The following is a 23,107-nucleotide window of genomic DNA, read 5'->3' on the forward strand; positions in this document are numbered from 1 at the left end:
TAAATAAAAAAATTCCGGCAATGATTTATTCATCCACATCGATTGATGTGAATGGAGAAATCGGGTTTGCCAGGGCATACGGGCTAAGTGGGTTTGGATGTTGGGCGGAGCTCCTATGTCCTGGCAGACGCCTTTCCCCTCCTTTTTTTTTTTTGGCAGAGATTTTTTCATCCACATTGATCGATGCGAATGAAGAAATCTGTGGCGTTCATTTTTTCTTTCAGCCCAGAGGCTGAATGGAAAAAAAATATCTCATTACCCGTATGGATATCAATATAAGGAGAATAGCAGAAACTCCTAATGCTGGCCATACATGTAATGATTGTGGAGACCCTCAAATGCCAGGGCAGTACAAACACCCCACAAATGACCCCATTTTGGAAGAAGACACCCCAAGGTATTCGCTGAGGGGCATATTGAGTCCATGAAAGATTGAACTTTTTGTCCCAAGTTAGCGGAAAGGGAGACTTTGTGAGAATAAACAAACAAAAAACAATTTCCGCTAACTTGTGCCAAAAAAAAAAATCTTCTATGAACTCGCCATGCCCCTCACGGAATACCTTGGGGTGCTTTCTTTCCAAATGGGGTCACATGTGGGGTATTTATACTGCCCTGGCATTTTAGGGGCCCTAAAGTGTGAGAAGAAGTCTGGAATCCAAATGTCTAAAAATGCCCTCCTAAAAGGTACTCATTGGAATTTGGGCCCCTTTGCGCACCTAGGCTGCAAAAAAGTGTCACACATGTGGTATTGCCGTACTCAGGAGAAGTAGGGCAATGCGTTTTGGGGTGTATTTTTACATATACCCATGCTGGGTGAGAGAAATATCTGTAAAATGACAACTTTGTATAAAAAAAATGGGAAAAGTTGTCTTTTACAGAGATATTTATCTCACCTAGCATGGGTATATGTAAAAATACACCCCAAAACACATTTCCCTACTTCTCCTGAGTACGGTGATACCACATGTGTGACACTTTTTTGCAGCCTAGGTGCGCAAAGGGGCCCAAATTCCAATGAGTATCTTTCCGATTTCACAGGGCATTTTTTACGCATTTGGATTCCAAACTACTTCTCACGCTTTAGGTCCCCTAAAATGCCAGGGCAGTATAAAATACCCCACAAGTGAACCCATTTTGGAAAGAAGACACCCCAAGGTATTTCGTGAGGGGCATGGCGAGTTCATGTAAAATTTTATTTTTTGTCACAAGTTAGTGGAATATGAGACTTTGTAAGAAAAAAAAAAATAAGCATTATCCGCTAACTTGTGCCAAAAAAATATATATTCTAGGAACTCGCCATGCCCCTCACGGAATACCTTGGGGTGTCTTCTTTCCAAAATGGGGTCACTTGTGGGGTATTTATACTGCCCTGGCATTTTAGGGGCCCTAAAGCGTGAGAAGTAGTTTGGAATCCAAATGCGTAGAAAATGCCCTGTGAAATCGGAAAGATACTCATTGGAATTTGGGCCCCTTTGCGCACCTAGGCTGCGAAAAAGTGTCACACATGTGGTATCGCTATACTCAGGAGAAGTTGGGCAATGTGTTTTGGGGTGTCATTTTACATATACCCATGCTGGGTGAGATAAATATTTCGGTCAAATGCCAACTTTGTATAAAAAAATGGGGAAAAAGTTGTCTTTTAGAGAGATATTTCTCTCACCCAGCATGGGTATATGTAAAAAGACACCCCAAAACACATTGCCCTACTTCTCCTGAGTACGACGATACCACATGTGTGACACTTTTTTTGCAGCCTAGGTGCGCCAAAGGGGCCCAAATTCAAATTTCCTTATTTCACAGGGCATTTTTACGCATTTGGATTCCAAACTACTTCTCACGCTTTAGGTCCCCTAAAATGCCAGGGCAGTATAAATACCCCAGAAGTGACCCCATTTTGGAAAGAAGACACCCCAAGGTATTTCGTGAGGGGCATGGCGAGTTCATGTAAAATTGTATTTTTGTCACAAGTTAGTGGAATATGAGACTTTGAACAGAAAAAAAATATATATATACTTTTCTGCTACTTGTGACAAAAAATAAAAACTTCCATGAACTCACTATTCCCATCAGCGAATACCTTAGGGTGTCTACTTTCCGAAATGGGGGTCCATTTGTGTGGGTGTTTCTACTGTCTGGGCATGGTAGAACCTCAGGAAACATGACAGGTGCTCAGAAAGTCAGAGCTGCTTCAAAATGCGGAAATTCACATTTTTGAACCATAGTTTGTAAACGCTATAACTTTTGCGCAAACCATAAATATACACTTATTGCATTTTTTTATCAAAGGACATGTAGAACAATAAATTTTGAGGAATTTATATAGAAACTGTAGTTTTATTTGAAAAATTTTACAACAGAAAGTGAAAAAATGAAATTTTTTTGCAAAAATGTTGGTCAATTTCGATTATCAAAAAAAGGAAAAATGTCAGAAGCAATGAAATACCACCAAATGAAAGCTGTATTAGTGAGAAGAAAAGAAGGTAAAAATTAATTTGGGTGGTAAGTTGTAGGAGCCGAGCAATAAACCGTGAAAGTAGTGTAGTGAAGAATTGTAAAAAGTGGTCTGGTCATTAAGGGGGTTTAAGCTAGGGGGGCTGAAGTGGTTAAACGGTGGCATTAGAAAGAACAACTTGCCCCACATAAAACAAGCCCTTGTACGGCTATGTGAATGAAGAAAAAAAACGGTTATGGCTCCAGGAAGGTAGGAAGCGGAAAACGAAAACGTACCAGAAAATCGCTGTGTCAGGAAGAGGTTAAAATTAATCTTACTGTAACACCATGTGTCCCCCCTGCTAGCTGCTCAGATGGCCTTCAAGAACCACGTATGGGGAGTCATACCACTGAGGGGACACATAATTGGTCCCCATGTCCACCCCTGCTTATTTTTTAGAAGATAAAAAATAGCAGTTTTTTCGAACCTTTTGTGGTGGCGCTGAAAACAGGAGGCAATGTTCCGCATAGTATTGTTAAAAAAGAGAAGTAAACTTTTATTCTTTAGTGAACGCGTTTCGAGGGCGCACACCCCTCTTCATCAGAACAATAATAACACGCTATTAATGTAAGCACTTCTTATATATACTGCCATACAGCCACACACACGAGGCGCGGCCTCCTGTCTCTCTTTTCACCTCTGCTTATTGCTCCTAGCAGCAACTGAGATGATTGACCAACAGTGCTCAGGAGTGGGGAGCGCCAGTCAGGTACACCGCCATTTTATGTGTTTCTCGACTCTGAGGCCATGGAATATAAACCCTCTCTGAAGTTTAGCAACTGCCAGACATTGCGCCGTCATTTCCGCAGAGACCACATGCAGGTGAACACACTGGAGCGCGTGCTCCCTCTAGTCTCTGTGTAATCGCGCGTCTTTGGCGCGTCATCGGCCAACCGCCAATCACGTCGTTGCTTACTTCTTCTAGACGTTTCTTGGATAACAGAAGGGTGGCGTCTAAATCCCATGCGCCGTAAGGACCTTGTGACGTCACAGGTTCAGACAGCAGGAGATTGGTGTGGCTCGGTGCGGAAGTGACGTCATAGTCATTTCCGGATGGTTTCGCTGGACGGAGGCAGTGTAGTGCAGGTAGCGTTGATTATAAACTGTATGTGTGTGTTATGGTGGCGTTGATTACAGTAAGACGAGTCCACTCCCAGTGCAGGCTGGTATGTAGTGCAGTGCTCGAGCCTGGAGGGGCACTTCGTGTTGTCGGTATACACTCCCACCTCATATGCTATCATTGGACATTTTACCTTTCAGGCAGTTCTGTCTCCGTTGTTCATGTACTCCAGGGTATATGGACCCATTGTATCAAGTTATCTAAGCAAAATGTGCCTTCCTTGCTGTAAATGCCATTAAAGGGGTTTTTCATGTTTCAGGATAGGTCATCAGTATGTGATTGGTGGAATCATACCCCAGGCACCCCCGCCAGTTACCTCTTATGAGTGCCGTAGCCTCTTCCTAGGCCAGTGACGCCCCTGAATACATTTGGCGCGTCTCCAGGCAGTCCATGTACCAGAAATTCCAATCTACACCGGTGATGAGCTAGTGTAGATGTGAACTATCTTTGTAAATGATAGCAAACCTATTGGGCTGCAGGAGACCATGCCATGTAGACACATCCTCTTTTGAAAAGTGTCAAGACGTGAAAAACCGTGATTACAGCTTGCGCTATAATTTATTATTTGTTTTACGCCATAATCGAGATTAAAAGCATTTGATAAATGTCCCTGTACGACTTTAAAGGGGTTGTCCGGTTCTCAATATAGATGTATCCTCAGGATAGGTCATCAATATCAGTTTGGTGGGGGTTCGACTCCCATTACCCCCGCTGATCAGCTGTTTGAAGAGACCGCAGCACTTTGCATAAGCCCTGCATTCCCTTCACTGTTCACAATTGACATTACGTTGGTGAGCAGTCTAATTACAGGCTCCTCCTTCCATTACTACAACTGCTCACGTCTGCAGTGTCGATGGCATCGTATGAGCGCCACTTTCTCATTAAACAGCTGATTGGCGGAGAGTCGACTCGCTGCCAATCTGATACTGATGACCTATCCAATACTGAAAACCAGAAACCCCTTTAATGTTTTCACTGTGGGTGCTGTCAGTTTTAAACACAGATACCACTTACACATGAAAAGGCACTTCTGTGCATGAGCCCTTACTAGAAAACTAAGAAACCGCTAGATGTTCAGAATAGTAATTTTATTGTGGCCTTGAGACTTATCTTACTATGCATATTTTAACTAAATGTTTGTTTTTCTCCACAGAAGTCTACAGCTGGTGATCGATGTTTTGTTCCTTAAACTACAACTGAGAAAATGCAGGTTTGGAAAATGTGTGATGTCTTTTGAACCTGTAGAATGTCTGGGATGAGATATTATATTTTGGAAGGCTTAAAGGGCTTCTGTCACTCCACTAAACTCATATATTTTTTTTGTCTCCTTAAAATCCTTATGCTGCGATTTCTCAATATATAGGGGCTATTACCCAGTTTGGTTGAGTAGTTATATAAAAAAACTGACTTTTATAATATGCAAATTACCTCTCTAGCAGCAGGTAGGGCGGCTACTTGCTGCTAGCAGCTGCATCCTCCTTTCATAATGACGCCCCCTCCTCATGTTGATTGACAGGACCAGCCAATGCGCTCGTCCTCTGATTGGCCCTGTCTGCGTTTTAAATCTCGCGCCGGTCTTCAGTTGGCGCAGGCGCACTGAGGGGAGGACGCTCGGCCGCTCCATCCTCAGTGCGCCTGAGCCGATGACGTCACATGTACACCCGGCGCAGGCGCACTGAGGATGGGGCGGCCGAGCGAGCGTCCTCCACTCAGTGCGCCTGCGCCAACTGAAGACCGGCGCGAGATTTTAAACGCAGACAGGGCCAGTCAGAGGACGAGCGCATTGGCTGGTCCTGTCAATCAACATGAGGAGGGGGCGTCATTATGAAAGGAGGATGAGGCTGCTAGCAGCAGGTAGCCGCCCTACCTGCTGCTAGAGAGGTAATTTGCATATTATAAAAGTCAGGTTTTTTTTATATAACTACTGAACCAAACTGGGTAATAGCCCTATATATTGAGAAATCGCAGCATAAGGATTTTAAGGAGACAAAAAAAAAGATGAGTTTAGTGGAGTGACAGAAGCCCTTTAAAGGGGTTCTCCGGGCTTAACCTTTTTTTGGCTATCCAAAGCTAACATGTGGAGGAAAGATTATTGGTTCCAAGAGTGCAGCCGTTCTTGAAATCTGGCTCCCATTCACATGGTCCTCCAGATGGCTTTTCTCTGGTTCCGGCCAAAGTCCGACTTTTCTTCCTGTCTTGAGCAGGAGACAGGATCGTCACTAATGACGTCACACCCTCCTGCAAGTGGAAGCGCCGCCCCCGTCTTCTTCCCCCACGCAGGCGCAGTATGCACCAGTTACAGTGCCGCTTGCGCCGGTATCTCTGCTCCGGCTCCGTACAAACATGCACTGCGCATGTGCAGTATCTCCTCCGGCTCGTACTTACAGGAGGGAAGCGCTACAAAAAGGGTGTGTTCAGTGATTTGTTTTTTTTTCGCCCACATTGGCTCCATTATTTATCTAATAGCGCTCTCTATCTGTCTATCTTCAAGAGAATCCACGGCACTTCCTTGTGTAATTTATTCACCAAACAGCAACGTTTCGGTTCGCACACTGGAACCTTTTTCAAGCAGTGATATGTTGGTAATAGTGTTAGATTATTAAATAGATATGTAATGTATATATACAGTTGCAAGAAAAGGTATGTGAACCCTTTGGAATTATATGGATTTCTGCACAAATTGGTCATAAAATGTGATCTGATCTTCATCTAAGTCAGAACAATAGACAGTCACAGTCTGCTTAACCCCTTAACCTCTTAAGGACATAGGGCGTACAGGTACGCCCTTGTGCCCTGGTACTTAAGGACACAGGGCGTACCTGTACGCCCTGTGTATTTTCGATCACCGCCGCGCTGCGGGCGGTGATCGGAACCCTGTGCCTGCTCAAATCATTGAGCAGGCACTGGGGCAAATGCGCCGGGGGTCCGGGTGACCCCCCCATGTATGCGATCGCAGAAAACCGCAGGTCAATTCAGACCTGCGGTTTTCTGCGTTTCCGGGTTGTTCGGGTCTCTGAAGACCCGATAACCCGGAACAGGATGGTGATGGTGGTGTGATTTCACCCCACCAATCACCATCCAGCGATCCTGAGTGGTGATGGTGACATCACCACTCAGGATCGCTTTCTGATTGGTCTGTAGCGGTCCGGCGGCAGATTCAAAAGAGGCAGGCGCTCCTCTCCTCCTCCTTTTGTGTTCCGGAGGAGAGAGGAGCTGCCTGCACGTGTGGTCTGCAATCGCTGCCAGGCACCCCCAGGACCCGATCTGTGCCCCCCAGGACCCCCCATCAGGTACATAGGGACAGCACAGGGAAAGTTTGGTTTAGGCAGGGAAAAAAAAGGGAAAGTTAGTTTCTGAACTTTTCTAAACTTTGATTGCATCACCCTAAGTTAGGGTGTCTGGGGTCCACAGCACAGCTGTGTGACCCTAGACCCCCCAGGGGTGCTGCCACTTGCCCCCACCCCCTGCCCCCCCCACCTTTTTTGGGGTGCATTTTTTTTATTTTTTTTTTGTGTACGCTGACTGTGGCCGGCACTTAGTGTCCGGCCACTGTTGGCGCATCGCACACCCCACCGCTGATCAACCGTTCGAAGTTGATCAGCGGTTTTGAATTTTTTTTCCCCACTTTTTTTGCCCTTTCTTTAGTTAGTTTATTTTTTTTTTTTCTGTTAGTATTAGGGTTAAGTCCGCGAACACCCGTGCCCCCACACCAACGCACACAAAATAAAGAGTTACACACACGCACATATACACGCAGACACACACTCACCTAATGGCCCGCCGGACGTTCTCGGCCGAGGAGGCATACGCCCCAGCTTGCCTCCGACTCGAGAGTCCCAGTGAGGATGAGGATGACCCCACATTCCTGTTGTCATCCGCATCCTCCTCATCATCTAGCGATGATAATGAGCCACCCAAGGCTGCGGAGACGCCGCCAGGCGGAGCAAGGGGACCGCCATGTTAGGGAACCTGTGGGCCCACACTAGTACGAGCAGCTCTGGGGCTCGTACTGGTTTCCCGGCCCACCAGTTAAATCCACCGGAGCCCCCTGCCGGTGAACTTGTCTGGTGTAGCCCAGAGCGATACGGACCCGTGATTCCTGATTTTGTAGGCCAATCAGGAATCCAGATTTCCACAGTGGGCTACACTGAATATGACTTTTTTTGTCATTTTTTCAGTGACCCACTGGTAAATCTGATGGTGGAGCAGACGAATCTGTACGCCCAACAGTTCGTCGCTCAACACCCGGGCTCCTTTTTGGCCAGGCACGGTGGCTGGGACGCCGGTCAGTGCAGCCGAAATGAGGATATTTTGGGGCCTCGTGCTGCATATGGGCCTGGTCAAAAACCCAGTGTCAGGCTGTACTGGAGTGGGGACGTCCTATACCAGGCCCCACTTTACAGTAGAGCCATGACACGCTCCCGGTTTGAGGCCATCCGAAATGTCTGCATTATTCCGATATTGCAGCATGTCCCCCCCCGAGGTGATCCTGCAATGACCGTCTGTATAAGATACGGCCGGTCATCGATCACTTTGGGGCCAAATTCATGGAGGCCTATGTACCTGGAAGGGAGGTCGCGGTTGATGAGTCTCTCATTGCGTTCAAGGGGAGACTCATTTTCCGCCAGTATGTGCCCTCCAAGCGGGCGAGGTATGGCGTGAAGCTATACAAAATTTGTGAGAGTACCTCAGGGGTACCCTTAGGCTACTTTCACACTAGCGTTCGGAGCGGATCCGTCTGATGTTTCATCAGACTGATCCGCTCCGATAATGCAGACGTTCGCATCCGTTCAGAACGGATCCGTCTGCATTAAAACGTAGAAAATTTTCTAAGTGTGAAAGTAGCCTGAGCGGATCCGTTCAGACTTTACATTGAAAGTCAATGGGGAACGGATCCGCTTGAAGATTGAGCCACATTGTGTCATCTTCAAGCGGATCCGTCCCCATTGACTTACATTGTAAGTGTGGACGGATCCGCTCGCCTCCGCACGGCCAGGCGGACACCCGAACGCTGCAAGCAGACTGCAAGCATCCATTCAGACTGCATCAGGGCTGGACGGAAGCGTTCTGCTCCGCTCGTGAGCCCCTTCAAACGGAGCTCACGAGCGGACAGCAGAACGCTAGTGTGAAAGTAGCACAAATTTCGTGTGTACGAGGGGCGAGATTCCCGGATTCAACCCCCAGAATGTCCCCCCACTGTGGGTGTTACCGGGAAACTTGTGTGGGACCTTATGTACCCACTGCTGGATAAGGGTTACCACCTTTACGTGGATCACTTTTATACCAGTATCCCCTTGTTCCAGTCCCTTGCCGCCAGATCCACATCCGCTTGTGGGACCGTGCGGAAAAATCAACGCGGCCTCCCTGCCCACCCCCTCCAGGTACCTATCCCCAGGGGTGAGACCCGTGCCCTTACCACTGGAAACCTGTTGCTGGTCAGGTATAAGGACAAGAGGGATGTCCTTATGCTGTCCACAATTCATGGTAACGGCATCACCCCTGTCCCTGTGCGAGGTACCGCGGCAACGGTCCTCAAGCCCGATTGTATCGTCGCCTACAATCGGTATATGGGAGGAGTTGATCTCTCGGATCAAGTCCTCAAGCCATATAATGCCATGCGCAAAACCCGGGCATGGTACAAAAAAGTTGCGGTCTACTTGGTACAGGTTGCCATGTACAACTCTTTTGTACTATCCCGAAGCGCTGGCAACACAGGGACATTCCTCCAGTTCTATGAGGCAGTCCTCAAGGCCCTGATCTTTTCGGACCGGGAAAGAGCAGGCCGGAGTACCTCGGGAACTGTAGGTGCCCGGATCGTCCCTGGCCAACACTTTCCAGGTGTGGTCCCCCATACTGGAAAGAAGGGACGAACCCAAAAAAAGTGCAGAGTGTGTCGCAGGAGGGGGATACGGAAGGACACGACTACTCAGTGCGACACGTGCCCCGATCATCCGGGCCTCTGCATTGACGGTTGCTTCAGGGAGTATCACACTTCCATGGAGTACTAAATTTATATCCCAATTTAGCACTGACATCGGATAAAAAAAAATGGTTCTCAGACCTGAATGTTAAAAAATATTAAAAGTAGACATATTAGGTATCGCCGCGTCGGTAATAATCTCCTCTATAAAACTACCCCATGACCTAACCCCCCAGATTAACACGGTCAAGGAAAAAAAAAAAAGGTGCAAAAAAAGTTTTTTTTGTCACCTTACATAAAAAGTTCAATAGCAAGCGATCAAAAAGTCATATAGCCCCCAAATTAGTGCCAATAAAACCGTCCGCTCATCCCGCAAAAAATGAGCCCCCACATGAGATAATTGGATAAAAAATTTTTTTTAAAAATGACTCTTAGACTTTAGAGATACCCAAAAAATAATTTGTATCAAAAAAGATAATATAGTCTAAAACCTAAATAATTGTAAAAAAAAAAAGTAGACTTATTAGGTATTGCCGCGTCCGTAAGAATCTCCTCTATAAAAATATCCCATTACCTAACCCCCCAGATTAACACGGTTAAAAAAAAAAAAAAAAAAAGTGCCAAAACCGCTATTTTTGGCACTTTTCTATTTCAATCCGTTTTTTTACGGTAACAAAACAAGGGTTAACAACCAAACAAAACTTAATATTTATTACCCTAATACTGCAGTTTACAGAAACACCACATTTGTGGTCGTAAACTGCTGTATCAGTAAAAGGGAGGCCGCAAAAGGAAAGGACCGACATGGTTTCTGGAAGGCCGATTTTGATGGCCTTTTTTATTGACACCATGTCCCTTTTGAAGCCCCCCTGATGCACTCTAGAGTAAAAACTCCCCAAAACTGACCCCATCTAAGAAACTACACCCCTCAAGGTATTCAAAACTGATTATACAAACTTTATTAACCCTTTAGGTGTTCCTCAACAGTTAATGGCAAATGGAGATGAAATTTCAGAATTTCAATTTTTGGTAACCTTGCCTCACAAAAATGTAATATAGAGCAACCAAAAATCATATTTGCCCTAAAAAATAGTCCCCAAAAAAATGCCACCTTATCCCGTAGTTTCCAAAATGGGGTCACTTTTAGGGAGTTTCTACTCCAGGGGTGCATCAGAGGGGTTGAAACAGGACACGGTGTAAATAAATCGGTCCATAAAAATCAGCCCTCCAAAAACCAAACGGCGCACCTTTCACTCTACGCCCCGCTGTGTGGCCGTACAGTAGTTTACGGCCACATATGGGGTGTTTCTGTAAACAGCAGAGTCAGGGCAATAAAGATACAGTCTTGTTTGGCTGTTAACCCTTGCTTTGTTAGTGGAAAAAATGGGTTAAAATGGAAAATAAGGCAAAAAAATGAAATTTTCAAATTTCATCCCCATTTGCCAATAACTCTTGTGCAACACCTAAAGGGTTAACGACGTATGTAAAATCCGTTTTGAATACCTTGAGGGGTGTAGTTTCTTAGATGGGGTCACTTTTAGGGAGTTTCTACTCTAGGGGTGCATCAGGGGGCTTCAAATGGGACATGGTGTAAATAAACCAGTCCATAAAAATCAGCCTTCCAAAAACCATACGGCGCACCTTTCACTCTACGCCCCGCTGTGTGGCCGTACAGTAGTTTACGGCCACATATGGGGTGTTTCTGTAAACGGCAGAGTCAGGGCAATAAAGATACAGTCTTGTTTGGCTGTTAACCCTTGCTTTGTTAGTGGAAAAAATGGGTTAAAATGAAAAATTAGACAAAAAAATGAAATTCTCAAATTTCCTTCCCATTTGCCAATAACTCTTGTGCAACACCTAAAGGGTTAACAACGTATGCAAAATCAGTTTTGAATACCTTGAGGGGTGTAGTTTCTTAGATGGTGTCATTTTTGGGTGGTTTCTATTATGTAAGCCTCGCAAAGTGACTTCAGACCTGAACTGGTCCCTAAAAATGGAGTTTTTGTAAATTTCTGAAAAATTTCAAGATTTGCTTCTAAACTTCTAAGCCTTATAACATCCCCAAAAAATAAAATATCATTCCCAAAACAATTCAAACATGAAGTAGACATATGGGGAATGTAAAGTCATCACAATTTTTGGGGGTATTACTATGTATTACAGAAGTAGAGAAACTGAAACTTTGAAATTTTCAAATTTTTCCAAATTTTTGTTAAATTAGGTATTTTTTGGTGCAAAAAAAAATAATTTTTTGACTTCATTTTACCAGTGTCATGAAGTACAATATGTGACGAAAAAACAATCTCAGAACGGCCTGGATAAGTCAAAGCGATTTAAAGTTATCAGCACTTAAAGGGACTCTGGTCAGATTTGCAAAAAATGGCCTGGTCCTAAGGTGTAAAAAGGCTGTGTCCTTAAGGGGTTAAGGACTCAGCCCTATTTCACCTTAAGGACCAGGCCATTTTTTGGCAAATCTGACCAGAGTCCCTTTAAGTGCTGATAACTTTAAAACGCATTGACTTATCCAGGCCATTCTGAGATAGTTTTTTCGTCACATATTGTACTTCATGACACTGGTAAAACGAAGTCAAAAAAATTAATTTTTATTTATAAAAAAATACCAAATTTACCAAAAAATTTTAAAAAATTGCAAATTTCCAAGTTTCAATTTCTCTACTTCTATAATACATAGTGATACCTCCAAAAATAGTTATTACTTTACATTCCTTATATGTCTACTTCATGTTTGGATCATTTTGGGAATATTTTATTTTTTGGGGATGTTACAAGGCTTAGAAGTTTAGAAGCAAATCTTGAAATTTTTCAGAAATTTTCAAAAACCCAATTTTTAGGGACCAGTTCAGGTCTGAAGTCACTTTGCGAGGCTTACATAATAGAAACCACCCAAAAATGACCCCATCTAAGAAACTACACCCCTCAAGGTATTCAAAACTGATTTTACAAACGTCGTTAACCCTTTAGGTGTTCCGCAAGAATTAATGGAAAATAGAGATACAATTTAAAAATTTCACTTTTTTGGCAGATTTTCCATAAAAAATTTTTTTTTTTCCAGTTACAAATCAAGGGTTAACAGCCAAACCAAACTCAATATTTATGGCCCTGATTCTGTAGTTTACAGAAACACCCCATATGTGGTCGTAAACTGCTGTACGGGCACACGGTAGGGTGCAGAAGGAAAGGAATGCCATACGGTTTTTGGAAGGCAGGTTTTGCTGGACTGTTTTTTTTTTTTTTACACCATGTCCCATTTGAAGCCCCCCTGATGCACCCCTAGAGTAGAAACTCCATAAAAGTGACCCTATCTAAGAAACTACACCCCTCAAGCAGAGGTCGCGCTACATTTTTTTTCTGGAAGAGTAAAAATACTCCTCTTACCATTTTTGAGGAGTATTTTTAGCCGATGAGGAGTACGAAAGTTACAGTAATTTAAATAGTTAATACAAAGGCCTACATAAAATTAAGGGGTTGCTATTTATGCAGGGAAACCATTACTAGTACTCTAGAACTGTCTTCCATGCATAAATGGCAAATTTAGACAATTTGAAATTTAACTTAGGTCACTGTTGCTCTGAGGGGTCGGCACCACTGAGGTCACTGTTGCTCTGAGGGGTCGGCACCACTGAGGTCACTGTTGCTCTGAGGGGTCGGCACCACTGAGGTCACTGTTGCTCTGAGGGGTCGGCACCACTGAGGTCACTGTTGCTCTGAGGGGTCGGCACCACTGAGGTCACTGTTGCTCTGAGGGGTCGGCACCACTGAGGTCACTGTTGCTCTGAGGGGTCGGCACCACTGAGGTCACTGTTGCTCTGAGGGGTCGGCACCACTGAGGTCACTGTTGCTCTGAGGGGTCGGCACCACTGAGGTCACTGTTGCTCTGAGGGGTCGGCACCACTGAGGTCACTGTTGCTCTGAGGTGTCGGCACCACTGAGGTCACTGTTGCTCTGAGGGGTCGGCACCACTGAGGTCACTGTTGCTCTGAGGGGTCGGCACCACTGAGGTCACTGTTGCTCTGAGGGGTCGGCACCACTGAGGTCACTGTTGCTCTGAGGGGTCGGCACCACTGAGGTCACTGTTGCAATGATTTTATGAGGTTTAAAGGGTTTGTCCTAAGATCAATATTTATCATCTGTCGTTAAAGAGGACCCCTCACCTCTCCTGATTTGTCTGTTTCGGAAACTACTTGCGCACCCCCCCCCCTCCCCCCAATATAATAACAATCCTGGAGCATCTATTCTTATAACCTTATGTTGCACCAATCCTCTTATTTCTGCTATTAGTTATGAATGACTTGCTAGCAGTTTGCAGTGAAGGTCCAGATGAGGGTGTCACTGCACAGCATGATATTATTCAATCAGTGCTGTCAACTGGTAACCCCCCGCTGGACCTTTATTGCAGACTACTAACAATTTGTTCATAAGTTCTAGTAGGAATAATAGATGAATGGAATAATATAGAGTCACAAGAATTGACTCTTCAGAATTGTTATTGCATGGGAAATGCAAGTTTTTACTAAAACAGACATGTCCCCTTCACGTACATGATCGCTGGGGGCCCCACCTTGGTTACCATGTTCTAGTCCTTTCTGGGTTAGTATGGATAGGTAAATAAGTGTTGATCTTGGGACAATCTCTTACATTTTTGCTGCTGTTTCTGTGCCGCTGGTCACTGGGGTTTGCCATCCATCACATGGGCCAGGCATGTTACCCCCAGGCAGAACAGTACCAACCATATTAGGCCCTGAAGGCCTATCAAGTAACCATGGGGCAGCAGCCTCCTAATGTGCAGGCAGCGTGCGTCATGAGGACAGGAGTACAGTACAGCTGTTACCCATAGCAACCGGAGACGGCCTGCTCTGTAATTAGAGGAAGCAGCCACAGTCTGTTCTTAAGTCATAACCCCATCAGCCACATCACCCCCAGAACAGTGCCAATCTGCCAGACTGTGACTTATGAACAGACGGTGGCTGCTTCCTCTAATTACAGAGCAGGCCATCTCCGGTTGCTATGGGTAACAGCTGTACTGTAATCCCGTCCTCATGATGCCCACTGCCTGCACATTAGGAGCTGTACACTACAGATAAGTGCGGGAAACTGAAACGTTGTCGGTGACACAACACTCACCATGCTGCCGGCCGTCACTTATGGGTAACCTGTGCGAACTGTGGAGTTACCGAACAGTTACTACTATCAGGGCTGGTCCCTGACAGGGCGCACACCGCGGAAGAGCACCGCTATAGCTCACATATCCATGTGTTCACAGCTGGATTAGCCTCATACAGCATGTGAGGCTGAACAAGTTAAAACAAGGCGCTGCAGCAAGGCCACTTACCCCGCCAGTGACAATCGCGCGCGCCTCCTTCCTAGTTACTTCAGAGCAGTGTGCCATAAGCTCCGGCAGCCACTCAAACTGACCAATCACAAAGCTCCTCACTGTAAGGAGCTTTGTCATTGGTTGTTTCAGGCAGCAGCAGCATCGGTGCGCTGCCTGTGCCGTTCACAGCGCTCACTGCGCTGATGAATGGCAGGGAAAAGTCTAAGGCGTATCGGTACGCCTTAGACTTTTTCCAGGGAGTAAAATGGTCTGAACAGGCGTCTATGACACTTGTACAGGCGTTATTGCGACCTCTGCCCTCAAGGTAGTCAAAACTGATTTTGCAAACTTCGTTAACCCTTTAGGTGTTCTACAAGAGTTATTGGCAAATGGAGATGAAATTTCAGAATTTCAATTTTTGGGCAAATTTTCAATTTTAATCCATTTTTCCCAGTAACAAAGCAAGGGTTAACAGCCAAACAAAACTCAATATTTACGGCCCTGATTCTGTCGTTTACAGAAACACCCCATATGTGGTCATTAACAGCTGTACAGGCACACGGCAGGGCGCAGAAGGAAAGGAATGCCATACGGTTTTTGGAAGGCAGATTTTGCTGGACTGAATTTTTTGACACCATGTCCCATTTGAAGCCCCCCTGATGCACCCCTAGAGTAGAAACTCCAAAAAAGTGCCCACATTTTAGAAACTACGGGATAGGGTGGCAGTATTGTTGGTACTAGTTTAGGGTACATATGATTTTTGGTTGCTCTATATTACACTTTTTGTGTGGCAAGGTAACAAGAAATAGCTTTTTTGGCACCGTTTTCTTATTTACAACATTCATCTGACAGGTTAGATCATGTGGTATTTTCATAGACCAGGTTGTCACGGATGCGGCGATACCTAATAGGTATACTTTATTTTTTTTATTATTTATGTAAGTTTTACTCAATGATTTAATTTTTGAAGCCCAAAAAATCATGATTTAGTGTTTCCATAGTCTGAGAGCCATAATTTTTTCCATTTTTGGGTGATTACCTTGGGTAGGGTATGATTTTTGCGGGATGAGATGACGGTTTTATTGGCACTATTTTGGGCTGCGTGTGACTTTTTGATCGCTCGCTATTACTCTTTTTGTGATGTAAGGTGACAAAAAATGGTTTATTTAGCACAGTTTTTATTTAAAAAATTTTACGGTGTTCATCTGAGGGGTTAGGTCATGTGATATTTTTATAGAGCCGGTCGATACGGACGCGGCGATACCGAATATGTATACTTTTTTCAATTTATTTATGTAAGTTTTACACACTATCATTTTTGAAACAAAAAAAAAAATCATGTTTTAGTGTCTCCATATTCTGAGATCCATAGTTTTTACAGTTTTTGGGCGATTATCTTAGGTAGGGTCTCATTTTTTGCGGGATGAGATGACGGTTTGATTGCCACTATTTTGGGGTGCATATGACTTTTTGATCGCGTGCTATTACACTTTTTGATCGCTTGCTATTACACTTTTTGATTGGCACTATTTTGGGGTGCATATGAAAAAATGGTTTATTTAGCACAGTTTTTATTTTTTACGGTGTTCATCTGAGAGGTTAGGTCATGTGATATTTTTATAGAGCCGGTCGATATATGTTGTTTTAGTGCCTCCATATTCTGAGCCATAGTTTTTTAAATTTTTTTGGGCGATTGTTTCAGGTAGGGGCTCATTTTTTGAGGGATGAGGTGACGGTTAGATTGGTACTATTTTGGTGGGCAAACGCCTTTTTGATCACTTGCTGTTGTACTTTTTGTGATGTAAGGTGACAAAAAAATGGTTTATTTAGCACAGTTTTTTTAATTTTACGGTGTTCATCTGAGGGGTTAGGTCATGTGATATGTTTATAGAGCCGGTCGATACGGACACGGCGATACCTAATATGTATACTTTCTCTTCCCCCCCCCTATTTTTTACAAATTTTTTGGAACTTTATTTGGGGAAAATGACGTTTTTGTTTATTTTTACTTGAAACTTTGAATTTTTTGGGGGGGAAACTTTATTTTTTAACCTTTTTTATTTTCTCCCCACTTTATTTTTTGTCCCACTTTGGGACTTAAACTTTTGGGGGGTATATTCCTTTACAATGCATTCCAATACTTCTGTATTGGAATGCATTGGCTGTATGAGTAATACTGTGTGTATTACTCATACAGCTTCCGGGGCCCGCGCATTTAGCTGAGGTGCCTGCTCAATGATTTGAGCAGGCACCGTGTTCCGATCACCGCCCGTCGGGCAGCAGTGATTGGAACAACACATGACGTACCGGTACGTCATGTGTCCTTAAGGACCCCGGAAACATGCCGTACCGGTACGTCATGTGTCCCTAAGGGGTTAAACTAATAACACACAAAGAATTAAATGTTACCATGTTTTTATTGAACACACCATGTAAACACTCACAGTGCAGGTGGAAATGGCATGTGAACCCCTAGACTAATGACATCTCCAAGAGCTAATTGGAGTGAGGTGTCAGCCAAATGGAGTCCAGTCAATGAGATGAGATTGGAGGTGTTGGTGACAGCTGCCCTGCCCTATAAAAAACACACACCAGTTCTGGGTTTGCTTTCCACAAGAAGCATTGTCTGGTGTAAATGATGCCTCGCACAAAAGAGCTCTCAGAAGACCTACGATTAAGAATTGTTGACTTGCATAAAGCTGGAAAGGGTTATAAAAGTATCTCCAAAAGCCTTGCTGTTCATCAGTCCACGGTAAGACAAATTGTCTATAAATGGAGAAAGTTCAGCACTGCTGCTACTCTCCCTAGGAGTGGCCGTCCCGTAAAGATGACTGCAAGAGCACAGCGCAGACTGCTCAATGAGGTGAAGAAGAACACTAGAGTGTCAGCTAAAGACTTACAAAAGTCTCTAGCATATGCTAACATCCCTGTTAGCGAATCTACAATACATAAAACACTAAACAAGAATGGATTTCATGGGAGGATACCACAGAGGAAGCCACTGCTGTCCCAAAAAAACATTGCCTGCACGTTTACAGTTTGCACAAGAGCTCCTGATGTTCCACAGCAGTACTGGCAAAATATTTTGTGGACAGATGCAACCAAGTTGAGGAGTTTGGAAAGAACACACAACACTTTGTGTGTAGAAAGAGGCACAGCACACCAACATCAAAACCTCATCCCAACTGTGAAGTATGGTGGTGGGGGCATCATGGTTTGGGGCTGCCTTTGCTGCGTCAGGGCCTGGACGGATTGCTATCACCGAAAGGGAAAATGAATTCCCAAGTTTATCAAGACATTTTGCAGGAGAACTTAAGGCCATATGTCCACCAGCTAAAGCTCAACAGAAGATGGGTGTTTCACAGGACAACAACCCAAAGCATAGAAGTAAATCAACAACAGAATGGCTTAAACAGAAGAAAATACGCCTTCTGGAGTGGCCCAGTCAGAGTCCTGACCTCAACCCGATTGAGATGCTGTGGCATGACCTTAAGAAAGCGATTCACACCAGACATCCAAGAATATTGAATAAAAGGGATATGACGCACAAGAGTGACTAGGGAACAACGTGAGGTGCACACACTAACAGATGACACCCAATCCGAAAGAAGAGAATAATAGTGGATAACAGTGGGGCACTCTCAATAGCAATGAGAACAGTGGATGATAGTAGGTATAGGATTTATTAATAATATGACTAAAATATATTGTTCACAGCTAATTAAATAGTAGCAGCATTAGTGATGGTATTAAGGCATATAAAAACAGCAATACAGATAAAAATAGGAATAAAGATAAAAATGGTAGTCCATCAATAAGATCAAAGTTGGGCTGATATCTGGCACCAAAAAATATAATGCTCTAGGTACCAAAAAATAATGCTCTATGTATACGCAGTTACCCAGTATTAATTGTATCAACTGGGCTCCAATTTAAGGGTTTCTACCACCACATTTTCACCTATTTAGCTGTCAGGACACTAGCGATCTGCTAGTGTCTGCTCTACCTAACCATGCTATTGTAATTCCTTTCTGTGCAGCGGTTACCCTAAAAAACTTAGTTTTATTGCTATGCTAATGAGCCTCTAGGTGCTATAGGGGCATCTTTTCAGCACCTAGAGTCTCCGTCCACTCACCATTTCTGCCGCCCCAGCGCGCTCCAGCCCGCCCCTCTGCTCTAGATTGACAGACTACTTCTCTGCATCTCGGCCGAATTCTCGCGCATGCGCCGTGTGCTTCTGTATTCGGCGCAGGTGCAGTGACTGTCTCCCAGCGCCGGCATCTTCACTGCGCCTGCGCCGATTACTGCGCAGGGAGCAGTCCAACAGTCCCCTGCGCCGATACAGAAGCACACGGTGCAGGCGCGAGTGGGCTGTCAATCTAGAGGAGAGGGGCGGGCTGGAGCGCGCTGGGCGGCGGAAATAGTGAGTGGACTGAGGCTCTAGGTGCTGAAAAGACGCCCCCATAGCACCTAGAGGCTCATTAGCATAGCAATAAAACTACTTTTTTTGGGGTAACCGTGCACAGAAAGGGATTACAATAGCATGGTTTAGTTAGAGGCCAGACAGTAGCAGATCGCTAGTGTCGGACAGCTAAATAGGTGAAAATGTGTGGTAGAAACCCTTTAGGTGCAAAGTCAGTGCTGGTTATATGCAGAGCGGCGTCCCGCTCCTTAAAGAGGACCTTTCACCGATCCTGACATTGTGAACTAAGTATACAGACATGGGGAGCGGCGCCCGCAGATCTAAGTGCACTTACTATAATTCCTGGGCGCCGCTCCGCTCTCCCGCTATGCCCTCCGATATCTTCGGTCACTAAGTTATGGTAGGCGGAGATTTCGGTCACTAGGTTATAGTAGGTGGAGTCTGCCCTTGTTGAGCTCTGCGCTGCGATTGGCCAGCGCTACAGCAGAACAAGGGCAGACTCCGCCTACCATAACTTAGTGACCTAAATCTCCGCCTACCATAACTTAGTGACCGAAGATACCAGAGGGCATAGCGGGAGAACGGAGAGGCGCCCAGGAATAATAGTAAGTGCACTTAGATCCTTGGGGGCCGCTCTATGCAGCCTGCTACTAAGTTCATATTCTTTGGACCCATGAAAGGTCCTCTTTAACCTGAGACAGCGGCGTCGCTTAATGTTGCAGACACTTCGATCTTACCCGGAGGGCTTCAATAGTCGCCTACCCTCGTCTCTGTGCGCCTCCTGTGTGTATCGGTGCTCCAGTCCCGAGGGCTGTTAGTCTTCAGAAGATCCCACGCCAACGCTGGAAGTGCAGGTTTCCCTTATACAGCAGAGACCTCCCGCGGCTGGCCTTATCAGATCTGTAGAGTAATAAATCCTGCTCCTCCTAAATCGATCGAAAATATGTGGGGGTTCGTACCAAACGCGGTTCGGGGTTTTGGAAATTGACCCCTTCATCTTGCCCAACTTTGATCTTATTGATGGACTACCATTTTTATCTTTATTCCTATTTTTATCTGTATTGCTGTTTTTATATGCCTTAATACCATCACTAATGCTGCTACTATTTAATTTAGCTGTGAACAATATATTTTAGTCATATTATTAATAAATCCTATACCTACCTACTATCATCCATTGTTCTCATTGCTATTGAGAGTGCCCCACTATTATCCACTATTATCCCAAGAATATTGCTTAACTGAAACAGTTCTGTAAAGTGGAATGGTCATGAATTACTCCTGACCGTTGTGCACGTCTGATCTGCAACTACAGGAAACGTTTGGTTGAAGTTATTGCTGCCAAAGGAGGTTCAATAAGTTATAAATCCAAGGGTTCACATACTTTTTCCACCTGCACTGTTTACATGGTGTGTTTCAATAAAACATAGTAGCATTTAATTCTTTGTGTGTTATTAGTTTAAGCAGACTGTGATTGTCTATTGTGGTGACTTAGATGAAGATCAGATCACATTTTATGACCAATTTGTGCAGAAATCCATATCATTCCAAAGGGTTCACATACTTTTTCTTGCAACTGTGTGTGTGTATGTGTATATATATATAATGTGTGTGTGTGTCTGTCCTTCCTTTATGCGCGACCAAACGACTGGACCGATCTTCACCAAATTTTGGCACACAGGTACATCAGGTGGTCCGGGAAGGTTTTAGAGCGGTTCTCAGCTTTCTAGGACCTACTGTTCCTGAGATCTTTCAAAAATGACCCACATTAGCCAATACAAGCCTGCAAGTCTTTCTCTTCAAATCCCAACTGCCATAAACACAGTTTTACTCCAGGTTTCCAAAACAATCCAGCCATTTTTCTTTACTCCTTAAAGGGGCGGCACTTTGGAGGTCACTGTTATAAAAGAGAACCTGTCACCAGGATTTTGTGTATAGAGCTGAGGACATGGGTTGCTAGATGGCCGCTAGCACATCTGCAATACCCAGTCCCCATAGCTCTGTGTGCTTTTATTGTGTAAAAAAAACTATTTGATACATATGCAAATTAACCTGAGAGGAGTCCAGCGTGAAGGAGCCAAGCACCGCCCCGCATCCTCAGATCTCCTCCTTGCTCCCCGACGTCAGAAAGCTAGAGCGCAGTAATCTCGTCATGCTATGTGGACTGGGAATTGTGGATGTGCTAGCGGCGATCTAGCAACCCATGTCCTCAGCTCTATACACAAAATCCCAGTGACAGGTGCTATGAAAGTCACTGTTAAAGGGGGGGGGTCACTGTGGAAGTCACTGTTAAAGGGGGGGGGGGGGTCACTGTGGTGGTCACTGTTAAATAATCTTCCAACTTTTTATTTTCCAGAACAACTATAAAGGCAACTTAAATCAAGCAGCTCCGAATCCAAATGGGAGAGCAAAATTCGCATGCGATGTAAGTACTGATGTGATTGTCTTTGTATTGGTGTGTGTACTTAAATGATTGATCAGGTCTAATTTAAACCAGTTATTTCTATTAGTGCATTTATGTACACTATCCAGGCAGGTCACAGTGCAGTGGGGGCTTCTTGCCTAATCATAAATAAAACTGTCATGGAGCAGTGTATAGTTATCCTTCAGCAGACTTATTTTTTCTTCTACAACAAGGATTCGATGATTCAGGGGCACCAAACATAATCGATTCAAGATGGCAGATAATCCACCAATAGTAAAAGTATCACCCAGTATGCACGTGTAACTACTAGTTTGCATGCTGTTTTTCGGTAGTTTTTTACAAACGTTTTATGGGCTGTTCAAATCTCAATTTTGCTTATATGCTTGAATTCAGCAAAATGTGTTCAGACTTATCACTCGACATATCCATATAGTGTATTCAGAAGTTTATACTTTTGATTCAGTTTGTTTATATTTCTGTACTTTTTCTTTAACCCCTTCAAGACTGAGCCAGTTTTCATGTTTAGGCCTGTTGCACACGGCCGTGACAATATTGCGGCCTGCGTACAGCGGGTCTGCAATATGCAGGCACCGGCCGTGTGCTCCCCACTTGAGTGCTTCTGTGGTGTTTCTGTCCGTGCATCTGCACTGCAAAAAAATAGAACATGTTCTATTTTTTTGCAATGTGAACGGCCGCACAACATCCGTGTGCATGAGGCCTAAAGGGGTTGTCCAACCAAAAATATTCCACATTTTTAAAACCAGCACCAGGATCTGAATTCTTTTGTAATTGCGTGAAATTAAAATCTTTTAATTTGTCACTTTGTGTTAATTACTTTGGAAACTTTTACTTATCCAAGCCATTCTGAGACTGTATTCTCGTGATACATTGTGCTTCATGTTAGTCGTAAATTTGAGTTGATGTGTTTTACCAAAATTTACAGAACATTTAAAAAAATTTGCAATTTTCTCTGCTATTAAGACAAACTAATTATCATTCCCCATATGCCTACTTCATGTTGGCATCGTTTTGTAAATGTAATTTTATTTTATTAGGGAGTGCATTTTGTAAATGCAAATTTTAAACTAAGGGGGTCATTTATTTAGCTGAAATACACCTATATTAGGCGTATTGCAGTCGCAGATTGCGGCGCAACGGCTAGTTGGGCCGCAATCTGGGACTTTTCTCTGCTCACGACAGGTCTAAAAAAGTGAGTGTGGCGGAGAAGGGGACAGGCTGGCAGGCCTGTCTCATTAACTATTTTCTATGCCTGTTTTAGGCTTGAAAAATGTCTAATGCCCCTTGCAGATGAGCATTCCTCCCACAGCAAGTTAGCAACGCAGCTCCTGGCCTGACCTCCCAGCGCTGCCGGGGGTCACATAGCATTATATTGATA

General features: G+C 44.3%; 1 protein-coding gene across 19 annotated transcripts in view; it reads left to right on the forward strand.

The window, feature by feature from the left end:
* The first annotated feature begins 3,482 nt into the window (after positions 1 to 3,482).
* LOC121002857 overlaps positions 3,483 to 23,107 on the forward strand; it is a 133,638-nt gene continuing 114,013 nt past the window's right edge. For all 19 annotated transcript variants that reach the window (XM_040434466.1, XM_040434472.1, XM_040434467.1 and 16 more), the window contains exons 1-3: positions 3,483 to 3,577; positions 4,765 to 4,821; positions 21,643 to 21,711. In XM_040434466.1, coding sequence (XP_040290400.1) covers positions 4,816 to 4,821; positions 21,643 to 21,711 — 75 coding nt within the window. In that variant the 5' untranslated portion in view covers positions 3,483 to 3,577; positions 4,765 to 4,815. The remainder of the gene's footprint in view (positions 3,578 to 4,764; positions 4,822 to 21,642; positions 21,712 to 23,107) is intronic.

The sequence above is a fragment of the Bufo bufo genome, chromosome 5 (genome assembly GCF_905171765.1).
Source record: "Bufo bufo chromosome 5, aBufBuf1.1, whole genome shotgun sequence".
In the NCBI taxonomy this organism is placed as follows: domain Eukaryota; kingdom Metazoa; phylum Chordata; class Amphibia; order Anura; family Bufonidae; genus Bufo; species Bufo bufo.